Source organism: Podarcis bocagei (genome assembly GCF_964188305.1).
Source record: "Podarcis bocagei genome assembly, chromosome: 8".
NCBI classification, from domain to species: domain Eukaryota; kingdom Metazoa; phylum Chordata; class Lepidosauria; order Squamata; family Lacertidae; genus Podarcis; species Podarcis bocagei.
This window is the reverse complement of record NC_138133.1, coordinates 34,246,899-34,259,424: the sequence shown is the minus strand read 5'-3', so window position 1 is coordinate 34,259,424 and position 12,526 is coordinate 34,246,899. Positions and strand designations below refer to the sequence as shown.

Here is a 12,526-nt window from a genome sequence, read left to right as displayed (position 1 = left end):
TTTCTTTTTTGTTGTTGAACAAATACAGGTGCAAAACTTTTTTATACTTAGTAGAGCTTTGCCCATGAGTTCCAAATTCTTAATTCTTTAAAGTGATAAGCTACTAGGGCCAGCTCAGATATTCAGTAGTTCCTACTCGAAGACAAAAAGAGGATCAGAACTCCTCACCCCTGATTTCAAACTCTTGGCCTAATATAAATAGTGCAGCCATTCTGGAAATGCACTAAAAACTACAACGTTTTTGGCATGTGTGATATGCCAAAAGCTGATTTCTTTATTCTACGCTTCAGTTGATCCACCACATCATCTTTCCTTATTCTCATATGTGCCACAGTCCTTACCCCCTTCATTCATCTGTCATGGCTCTCAAAATTGTTGATTCACTCTCATGTGTTTTGCTGCTACTTGCTGATGTCTAGTTTTCTGTCATGTCATGTCTCCTCTCCCATCCCTGCTCTCCTCCTCACTTGTCATCCCAGCATAACATTCCTAGGTGTCTTGCTGATGTCTGAAACAGAGCAATGAAATTTAAGCTTATAATATTTTTGTCACTGCTGGAGAATGTAGTTTCATCCAAGTTCCTCCTCCATAGTCAAAAGTCTTTTCTGAAGTGTCCTTTATTTATTTTACCTCCTCCACTCCCATGTCACTCTTCCCAATCCTGTCTCTACTTCTAATTATAAATCTATGGCCAAGTATCTCCTTTTTTGCTACTTTCTGTCTCATGAATATTATTAGACCTCAGGGCAGGAATTATTACTTCTCTACAATGCCTATCATCTTACCACTACATCAATGCTAAATAGTGAGTTTACTTCCTGCTTTGAATAAAAAGTACAGTTAATATGACTTGAACTTTAAGTGCTATGTTGCTTCAAAAATATTTTCTCTCTTTTTATTTTAATACTGCGTAAATATGTCTTATCATCTTAATGTCCTGAGACTCAAGTGCTGTCAAAGTTGTTTCAGTTATGTAAGGAAAGCTCTCATGGGTTTAAAGAGAACTTTAAAAGACCCTTTTATCATAGCTTGATCTTGAGCGTTGTTAGCCTCAATATGACTTGGCTTTGAGACAATAGTCATGGCATGTGTGAAGGTCAGACGTGGCAAAAAATGCCAAATAAAACTCCAAACAGTGATTTCTTCACAGAAAAAGGCTATGCCAGCAAAAAGAATGATGGAGAGGGGGGAGTGATAATCACAGTAGGAACATTTTTCCTAGTCATTTCTACTGATCTACTGACTATGGAAGTGAGAGCTGAACCATAAAGAAGGCTGATCGCTGAAGAATTGATGCTTTTGAATTATGGTGTTGGAGGAGACTCTTGAGAGTCCCGTGGACTGCAAGAAGATCAAACCTCTCCATTCTTAAGGAAATCAGCCCTGAGTGCTCACTGGAAGGACAGATCCTGAAGCTGAGGCTCCAATACTTTGGCAACCTCATGAGAAGAGAAGACTCCCTGGAAAAGACCCTGATGTTGGGAAAGATGGAGGGCACAAGGAGAAGGGGACGACAGAGGATGAGATGGTTGGACAGTGTTCTCGAAGCTACCAGCATGACTTTGACCAAACAGCGGGAGGCAATGGAAGACAGGAGTGCCTGGCGTGCTCTGGTCCATGGGGTCACAAAGAGTCAGACACGACTAAACAACAACAAAACTGATCATGAGTGTCCTTTAGCCAGAGCACATTTTAGGGGGTTTTCAGGGTAGGGAGATTCAAAACCCCCTTTTAGATAATCAAGATAGGGGGTGGGATTCAGTGTTGTGCTCTTCAAATCATTCCATCTGTGCAACCATACCAGCTTGCCAGACAGAATTATACCCCTGTCCCACACATTGTTCTAGGGATTCCCACACACCCCAAGCCATTTTTTTGAACTGTACCAGGGGGTGGGGGGAAGCCCTGCTGCACAAGCAGCTGTCCTTGCGCAGGGCTTCTTCAGACAGGACATTAAGTGAAATCTGCATTTTAAAAAATGAAGGAAAGTTTTGTTTTATAAGCCCTGTCGTCCTGTGTTGCTCACGTTTCGTTGTTTGGAAACAAATAAACCTGTGCCCTTAGGTTAGAATCAAAATGTTCAGAGATAATAGGCAATCTCAAAGAATGATCTGAAATAGAAGGGAGGTCCTTCTCGCCGTCTCTCCCTAACCTAACTGCTATCCTTGCAGTGAGAGAGTGAAGAGGATTCAGTTGTTGCATGCAAGATAAAGAAGGAATGGGAATAGAGTGTGGATGGAACACATGAGCCCAACATTTATACTTGCATTTCTAAACCATTATTCAATGCTAGCCAATGTCATTGTGGACTACAACTCCCATCATCCCTATGTGCTGGCTGGGGCTGATGAGAGTTACATCTGGAGGCCACCATGTTTGCTTCCCCTGTTTAACCCCTGTGAATGTAGCCATTGTTTTGTTCTGAGGTTGAGGCTTAGAAGTACAGTGGTACCTCTAGTTACGAATTTAATTCATTCCGGAGGTCCATTCTTAACTTGAAACTGTTCTTAACTAGAGGCGTGCTTTCGCTAATGGGGCCTCTTGCTGCCGCTGTGCCACCTACACACGATTTCCGTTCTCATCCTGGGGCAAACTCTTCCAGGTTAGCGGAGTTTGTAAGTTTTTAAGATCAGAAACAAAAAAATGGCATGCTGTGTATGGATTTCGTTATAATACCCATAAAGACAACTAGTGTAATTGGACCATATACTAACAGTGTTAGGTTTGTTCATTTAATAGATCTTTGGCCCTTTTTAGTGAAAGGTGGCCTTATTGATTAATATTGATGCTGCCTATGCTGGTTCCTCAGAATAGTTTTCTTGGTTATGGAAGCAGCAATGTATTTCTCTTTAAAATTCCACAATACATTTTAGGAGTCCCATCAAAGTGGTATGCAATCAGGGACTTAAGCAGGAATTGTAGGAGGAACAGGCAACCGAAATGCTAACTTACAATAGAATTGCCACTTTCCCCATTCTGTAGACTAAATTAGATAAAATTATTCCTGCTACTTGAATGCTGAGTAGGACTGAGATGGCTTGTCAATCTCTCATACACAGATTCCCATCTGAAGCTTGAATTTAAAATTGCTAGAATTATCCCAAGACATAACAACAAGCTGTTTGGCTGTGACTTTTGTTTGAAGTATTATGCAAGCTCCATGTCGCATTGACAACAAAATGTCAGGTACTTTACATGAAGGTAACATGATTACCATATTTCAGGTTTATTTTCTATTTCCAAAATCTGGATGTTTTCACAGACCTCTTTAAAAAAAAAGTTCTTATACAATGTAGAAAAACCAGTTAAGATAACTGGATACTTTTATACTACCCAGTGTCTTTCATTCACATTGTAGTCCTAACAGGTAACTGAGTATCATACAGCCTTTGAAACAGAAAGTTGAAACTAATAACTAGCTTCTCCAAGACCTCCTAATGAATCCAAGAACAACTGAGACTGAAACAGTTTTCCCAAGTACAAACTCAAATTCTTATTCAAGCTCTTTCTGGGAACATGTCATGAAAACAATATAATACAAGCTCTGGGATTTTCTTAGAGATAAGACACTAAAATAAGCATTGGAAATACCTTTTCAGTATCCATTGCTATTATATGAAAAGTACAATGAAAGTTGTCAAAGGTATATGCAAGGAACACTTCCCACCCCCCTACCGTTACCAGCTTGTATTTAACTCTGATGTGCTATCTAATTGACACAGCTGCTATTTAGGTTAATTATATTTCAAAAACTACAGAATGATAGATAGTGACAGTAGACATAGTGTTAAATTAAGCCTGGGATTTTGACAAGGGTAGCTTTTGGGATCTAACAAAAATAAAATGCCCAAAACAAAACCTGATGTTGCAAAAGTAGATAGGTAGCCGTGTTGGTCTGCCATAGTCAAAATAAAAAAATTCCTTCCAGTAGCACCTTAAAGACCAACTAAGTTAGTTCTTGGTATGAGCTTTCGTGTGCATGCATCTGAAGAAGTGTGCATGCACACGAAAGCTCATACCAAGAACTAACTTAGTTGGTCTTTAAGGTGCTACTGGAAGGAATTTTTTTATTTTGACTGATGTTGCAAAGTATTACAAAGAAACCAGACTACCCCAATATTACTTGCTGCCAGGGGCAAAGGCAAGATTGCACCCTCGTCTTTCCATTCTGTATGCAGAAAGCAACTAGGCAGACACTTGAATCTTACTTTAACAGTGATTATAAGACAGCCTTCTCCATTGATTCAGAGGGTAGCAGACTAGCTTAGGGCATATGGAGCAGATCATGTGACACACACAACTCTCCTGGCTCTGAGCCCCTCAGCATGTGACTGTCTCAATCTGATGTTTGGGTCAGCCCTGCTAAGGAAGTCTGTCATTGTAACATGATCTCAAGGTGAGAATAGGATTGGCATATGGTGCTAGAATGTTTCCCCATTTTTTGCAGTGTGTGACATATCATACTTGAGCCGCCCAAATATGTTAGGAACAGATCCCATCTATTGTTTGTTGTGTTGAAGTATTTTTGCCATGAGTTGTGAGGCTGCATAGGTTTTTAAATAAGTTAGTCTGAAATGGAGATTTGCTTTTTCTGGAAAACTAATCAAGCCTGTTCACTGACCCTTAGCAACATGTTATTTGCTTTTTCCTGCTCTCTTTTTGTAGCCTGCTGTAATCTGTGTGAGGCAAGCTAATACGTTAAGTATTCTATGTATTGTACTGATTCCAAGTGATTCCAAGTAACATTTATTGTGGAATGCTTTTGTAACTCCATTTTTTATTTTAAAAAACCACTAGGTTTTAAAATAAGCATTGGTAATTGGTAGTATACAAATTGTTCATGATATCAGAAATGCATCTAACATAGTTTTCCTAATGAACTCTAAAATGTACCATTCAGCTCTTTGTAATAACTCAAGTGCATTAATCCTGACCACTATAACGTTTAATGGCTCTTTGGCACAAAAGTAAACACTTAAAATGTCTGCACCCTGATGTTGGACTAGTTGCTTTCAGTGTAATATGCCCTGAATTGTACTTTGGCGATTGACTGAAGTGAATCCATGCATACATACATGAAATCAGTTATACATCAAAACACATACAAGAGTAAGTTAGAAAATAGCAGTGCAATTGTATACATGTCTGTTCAGAAGTAAGCCACTGAATTCAGTGGGTCTTACTCCCAGGTGCTTCCATCATATATTGCAGCATCAGAGATTTAATGTGAAGAGATCCAAGAAACCGGACTTCCGGGTTGGCGCCATCACCGAATGGCGGACTCCCTCCGAGCTCCGGAGGGAGTCTGCTCGGCAGGGGCTGGGTCCTACCGCGCCGGCGACGCGGGGACCCTTAAAAACCACGGGCACGGAGCCCGTGGACATGGTTGACTCGGCGGGCACCGTTAGCGCCCCCCCAACCCGCGAAGGAGCCTTTTTAAAGGCTACGGAGCGGGGGATGGGGGTGGCGTGGTGCTATGAGTCCTCTGCTTTCCCTGCCGAGCGAAGCCGCATGCCATTCGACGGAGAGCGCTGACTTCTTCTATTGAAAATTTGGACTATAAACAACAACCTGTGAGTAATTGGGAAATTGGACTTAAAAGGAGGGGGGGGAATTTTTTTTCGGATTCGGCACGAGCGGGGGAGATCCAAAAAGGAAGTCAGTCTCCCCCCTATTGTAGACATTTTAAAACAAGGATTTGGCAACTAAGGTCGAGAAAGGAGCCTGCTTCTGTTTATTGATAAAAATTATTAATTCCACGATGGGAAATTATAAGAACTGTGCTGGAGGAGAAGAGTGGATGGTGAGAGTGAAAGTGAAAGTGCAACACCCCCCCCCCCGGGAACCGGGGCGATCCGCGAGAGAGCCTGGCGAAGAGAGACAGAGACTTTGACAGCTGTCAAAGTAGCTGTCAAAGTTGGAGAATATAAAGAGGACTTTGTTATGGGGACTTTGCTGGTTAGTTTTGTTACAATTTGGATATAAATTGTCGAAAATAAGGAATAACAATTTGACTTTTGGATTTGAGGAAACAAAGTTACTATAATCCCCCTAGAGGGGCTTTGGAACATTACAAGAACGGTCGTAAGTGGAAAAATACTCTTGGAATCGCACAGGACTTGTTATCTTCTGGGAAAGCTGCAAAAACGAAACAGTATTTTGTCTACAGAGGTGTTTATATTAAAGGAGACAATAGAATCATCTATTGAAGAATGGAAGGGACTGGACGCAAGTTTTTGTTCCTGAACTAACAACAACCCCTGTAGAGGAACCAAGTTTTTGAATTAGAATGTTTTTGCAGCGTAACAGGAAAAGAAACCTGAGAAAATGAGAAAAAAGAACAAAGGACTGATGACGACTTGGAAAGAACAAGGGAGGAGTTATATTATTGTGAAAGACCAAGGAAAACTAAAGGCCTGTCAGGGGCCTCTTTAAGACTGGGTGTCTGAAGTTAAATATTATTGGGGGGGGGGAGGAAAAAAACGGCAAGGGGAACTGGAAAAAAAAACTGGCTATGGACGTGAGATCTCCAGGCAGACAGTAGATAGATTGATGGACATGGGGAATCGAAACCGGGGAAGGGTGGGGGGAGATTTGGAATCCAAAGGGTGTACAACTATTTTTTGAATCTTTCTATATTTTTTACCTTGTTTGGACGTGTTTATCAAAAAAAGGGAATTCGTGGAAGGAAATTGGGGGACCTTGGGGGAAAAACTTTTTTTTAGTGATGAGGGGTGGTGGAATGTAAAGGGAAAGAGGTTATATTACTAAATTGAATAGTTGGTTAAACAAAATAAGTTTTAAATTGGGAGTAAGAACTTGTGGAACCAAATTAATGAAAGGGGAATACAATAGGGAGGGGGATGGGGGAGTCCTGGAAAGATGTTAATGAAAATAAGGTTTCAATTGTAAAGGCTTATTTTTTCTTTTTGTTTTGTTTTTTTCTTTTTTTGAGTTTTGGAAACTTCAATAAATATGATTTTTTAAAAAAATGAAGAGATCCAAGAAACCTCCTAAGGGAAGACAATTAAATATAGTAATATAAATTAAACAGGGATGTTTATGTCTGAATACATTGAAGACTGCTGCTCTCGGCAAACATTTTATTATCATGTTTATTTTTATTAGGATATAGTTAAGTACTACAATTAATATACAGACCTCTTCTCTACTCAAGGAAGATATAAAGACAGAGGCAGAATCTCAGTTATGTGAGCATTTGTTATTCATCATTGTTTCTGTAAATCGCATATGGGCAAACTATGGCCACAATCCCAGCTCTAAACCCAAATATGAATAGCTCTCATTCCCTGTGATTCTCCTGACATGTTGCAAAGGAAGGATCAGCTCCTTTTGATAGAGAAGGAGACAGAGGGGGCATTACAGGTCATTTTTAAAGAACAGCAACTGGAGACAAGGCAAGTAAAGCCATTCTCATAAAATGCTGTACAGGGTGTGGGAGTGCTGATTTAACAAGCCATGAGCCTATCATTTTTCCCTATTACTTGGGATAATTTCCATTAATCTTTGTTTTTATACATTCTTATTATCATTTCATCACTATGTTGCTTGCTTGTTGTAGGGACTCAGAGGAAAGAAAAAATATTGTTAAGGGAGATTTGATTGTGAAAACCTTTATGAGCAAAATATTAAAGGACCTCAGTTAAGGTGTTAATTGCATTTCTCACGCTAGGTATTTTGGTGTCTGATTGTGGCAATAATTCCTGCATCTTTTGTAAGGAGCTGATCTAAGAGTGTACACACTTGAAATATGCAAGTATGTGAGCTTTTGCAGCATCCTCCCAGAGCTACCCTAGCATGATTGCACCTCAGGATAATTAAAAACAATATTTGAGTTACATCAGGAGACATTATTTTCCCTTGGATTTCTCAGGAAATTATTTAACTGCAATTAGTATGTACTTGTGTCAGAAGATGTACACCATTAAGCTTCTTTTCCTTGTGTGTCACTTGCTTTTTAGCATGCTTGATACACAGGAAGGAGACAGCAAGGTGGAGAAGCATGTGCCCAGCTCACTAATTCTGTTGGGAAGAGGACATAGGACCTCTCAGGGTGCATAGAGTATGAAGAATAAATATGCTGTGTGTACCTCACTAGGAAATGGGAAAAGTAGAATGAAAACAAGCCTTCGCTGTTTCCCAGTTCTTCTTATTCTCTTCCTCTTACTTCTTGCCAGTCAGGGGAAGAAATCTCATATTCTTTTCTGAGGAACAGAAAGGAAAAGAGTAGAATAGATTCTGCCAGAATGAACTGAACTATAGTTCTCTGAAGTGATGGAAAGCTTCTGAGCATGTTCTGAAGCTTCCATTGTATTACTAGAATCACAGTAGGTAATGAAAATATCCCCTGCTGGTGGTTCCTCCCACTTTTTACAAGTCATGCTTTGGATAGAAAACAGGGAGGGCAGGGGGTGATTGAGCCAAACTAATTGGCAGTTTGAGTTCGGCTCATAACTGGTGTGGCTTTTTTAAACAGAGGGAGTTATCCTCTCCTTTCTGAAAGTCAGTACTATTCTTCATGTTAAGCATCAGAGACTCAAAGGGAAGGTCTGTTGGATAAGACCAAAGACCGATCTAGTTCAGCATTCTGTTCTCACAGGCAGCTTTGGGATAGCTCACTTGGTAGAGCATGAGATTCTGAATCTCAGGGTCATGGATTCACGCCCACCTTGGGCAAAAAAATGCCTGTATTGCCGGGGGTTGGACTAAGTGACCCATGTGGTCCCTTCCATCTTTGCAATTACAGTGGTACCTCAGGTTACAGATGCTTCAGGTTACAGACTCCACCAACCCAGAAATAGTACCTCGGGTTAAGAACTTTGCTTCAGGATGAGAACAGAAATCACACGGCGGCGGCAGCGGGAGGCCCCATTAGCTAAAGTGGTGCTTCAGATTAAGAACAGTTTCAGGTTAAGAATGGACCTCCAGAATGAATTAAGTTCTTAACCCGAGGTACCACTGTATAGGATTCTATATGACCCCACTGCAACGTTGTTGTTGTTATAATTTCCATACCTCCCTTCATCTGATGATCACAGGGCAATTTACAATATAAAAACACAAAAAACCCCACAAAAAATAACATTATCCACCACACACACAGCTTAAAAGGCCGTAGATTAGCAACTGGTATTCAGAGGCACACTGATACTGGAGGTAGTACAAAACCCACAGTGCATCGTGGGACTTTTCCCACCATTTGCCATCCACTACTAGACAATGGGGGAGGTATTGGGGCCAATTTACACTTAGACAACGTGCAGGTTTTAGGCTTATTCACCCAGTGCCCCAAAAACACCTATAATGTTTGGAGATGAGACTAGCTCTGGCTACTCAGTATAACGCACACACATGCATTCCTCCTTCAGACATAGCAGCCTTGCCCAACCGGCCTGCTGGCTGGGGCTGTTGGGAACTGTGGTCTGAAACAGCTAGAGGGCACCAGGTTGGTGAAGGCTGCATTATAGTACTCTCCAAGCGACACAAGGGAAACGAGTGGCAAATTTGTGTGCTGTGTAAAGTGTGTCATGAGCTTTACCCTTTGCAAAATGCCAGACATGGGAACAAATACGCATTTATCTTGGCTATCAGCTTAATGGTAATGAATAGTACTTGCACAAACCTTCCATGTTTTATTTTGTCTTTTATGTTGGCACAGTACAGTAGAGACTTTTTGGACTACATTTCGGAACATTATGTAGTGCCACTTGTAACTTGGCATCTCTGTGGCTCATTAATTAGCAGTGATTACAGTTCCAGCAAGAACAGTTCACACTCTCGTAGCAAAGTTGGTGAAACTGGTTTTCTATACCAATATGATTCAAATAAATGAAATTTTATTCCTAACTAGGGGAGCGATAAGGCTTTCAGGAACTTGCAGGTCCTAATTCTGTTTAGTGCAGTAACCTAAAATGGAAATATTGATGCATCTCAAGGGAGCATTAGGGTTTCAGGACTATTTATTCAAGAGTCCATTATGCAAGGAAATTAATTTTCTATAGTGTGTGTACTTTCATGCCCTAAGGTTACCAGATGTCCCCGTTTCCTGGGGACAGTCCCCGGATTTACAAATCAGTCCCCATACAAAATCCTATCATTCCTACTGAAGTTGAGAAGTGTCCCCGGATTCATTGGAAAAAACCTTACCCTACAGTATTAAAGCAATGCACCACAGGCTCCTTAGACATTGGAGAGTAACACGCATATTTATTAGAGCAGCAGTGTTGGGAGATGCAGCAGAGAAGAGGGGGAACTGTAACAGGGTGAGGTTTTCTTGATTGCTATGATTTTGACACTGTGTTTGTTGTATCCATATCATCTCTTATGATAGGTATTTTGTGTTTGACATTACTTGGCTCTGCTTCTAGGGATAATTGAATGCAGAAAAATTCAAAATATACCAAAAAGAAGACGAAAAGAACAAGGTCAATTCTCTCTAAACCTGAGCATATTAATTGTCCAGTATAGGGCAAGGTCAGACAGTAAATGCTTTGCTACAAAATTTGTAGAAAGTGATCTCCCTGAAACTCGAATTTATCATAGCCTGTAATTGGGAGGTGGGGGGGTCATTTTCAGTTTCGAAACTTTTAAGTGCATCATCATACTGCAAGTGATGCCTTTCTTTTGAATACAGTCTTTTTATACTTTCCTTGGGCTTCCAGACCTAAAATAAATCACATCTTGGCTTCTGCCATTGGCCAGTGGACTAAGGTTGCTGGGTTGTGTGTGTAAATGACACTGCTGAGATTGTGTAAATTCAAGATTCGGTCCCTGTATTTGCTTGCTTTCTTCCACTTTTATTTCATGTCTCTTATATTGTGAGGGACTGTCGTCTCAATCTCTATACAGCACTTAGAAAATGTTATGTGCTTAGAGATTGACCTTTCTTCTCAGTGTAAAAGCTTTGAAATATTAGGGGGAGGGATTCTGCTGCTTGCCATCTTCCATTTGAAGACTACACTATTAGGCAGTTAAAGACACGGCTTTTTAAAGCCAAAACTCACAGAAACTTGTTTCCGGTACCTCTCAAGTGGGCACCATTGCCATTCTAAGAGAACGAGGGAGGTGTTCATGGTGAGTTCCTGCACCTCTTTTTCTAGAAAAATAGCACTGTGTAAAGATCTTGTTTTAATCATGTCCATTTTTTGTGTCCAAATTTGTAGGGGTCATAAGCGAAAGCTGGATGAAGATGATGGTGCCAGCGAATCTAGCAAAGGGTCTAGCAATGACGACGAGGAGGGCAGCAGCTCAGAAGCGGATGAGATGGCGGCAGCACTGGAAGCCGAACTGAATGACTTTATGTAACCTCCATATGGGAGGGGACTTGTAATTATGTGTTTCTTTTTGCAACCATTCAGAATTCCAATGGTGGGCATTTCCTGTTTTCCTCTCCGAAATATGGTGTATATTTTGCAAAGCAACAAAGGAGGTGATAATGCATTATTTTACAAAACCTGAAATAAGATGTTTTTAGGGTGTTTTACTAAAGGAATATATACTTTTTTAAAGGAAAAGTATTAAAGGGGGACTTGGTGTGATGCCAAAGACATGTTGTGAGAGCTCTGCAGAACCTTATTATATGAGATGTTAGTACAAAGATTTGCATCTGAACATTAAAAAAATTATTGCCATGACGGCTTTGGGTACCAAGCTTCAGAAAGAATACCTAAGGAATATATTGCATGGATGAAGCAAAGGATCTTGATCGGGATATGTTTTCTTCACAGTGAATTCTTATCAAATAGAAAGATTTTTAAAAATAAAAATAAAGAACAATTTATATTTGTATAGGAACTGACAATGCTATATGCAAGCTTTGTGAACACTGCACTCAACCTACCTGCCACTTGCTTCAAAGAGAATATATGATGGTTGATTCCCATGTTTTTAAGTTACTTTGTGGACTAGTATCCTTTAGAGAGAGACCATTTAGATTTTTAACTTTACTTCTCTGTAATTGCAGTTCTAGCACAGGCTATTCTGTGTAGTATTGTACTGCCATAAAACATATTCATGCATTTTGTGTTGTGTTTGGAAGGAATTGCTGCTAGCGAATTCCTGATAGCATTTTATTTCTTTCAGAGGACAGATGTAAAGTTTTTTGTACATTCTATTTCATATTTGATCTACAAAACAGATTCTTTTCATTTAATAATAAAAAAATACATTTTGTAAGCTCTTTTCTCATTTCATGATTTGTTGTGCTAATGTTTCTATTTTGGTTGCTTCCATGCAATAAGATGTACCTTTTCCAAAATTACACTTCTATGAAAATAATTAGCAACATATTTTGGAATAAGATCAAAATGCCTTTGATGGAAATCCTCTCATTCCATGCTGTCCCCTCCTGTTGAGCTTGCTAATTGAATTGACAGGAAATACTTGTAAAGCAGTTTGATCACAGGATTGTGTTTGAGCAGATGATGTTTTATGTGTTTAGTCATATTGTTCAAGCCACATTTTGATGGGTTGGAGTCTCTTTTTTATTGTGTGTGTAGGTCAAGGG

At 40.0% G+C, this 12,526-nt stretch overlaps 1 protein-coding gene across 1 annotated transcript in view; it reads left to right on the top strand.

Annotated features, from left to right (window-relative positions):
- Positions 1 to 12,195, top strand: part of CTDP1 (CTD phosphatase subunit 1) — a 55,125-nt gene extending 42,930 nt beyond the window's left edge. Inside the window, exon 13 of the mRNA XM_081205799.1 lies at positions 11,184 to 12,195. Coding sequence (XP_081061925.1) covers positions 11,184 to 11,325 — 142 coding nt within the window. The 3' untranslated portion in view covers positions 11,326 to 12,195. The remainder of the gene's footprint in view (positions 1 to 11,183) is intronic.
- The last annotated feature ends 331 nt before the right edge of the window (positions 12,196 to 12,526 follow it).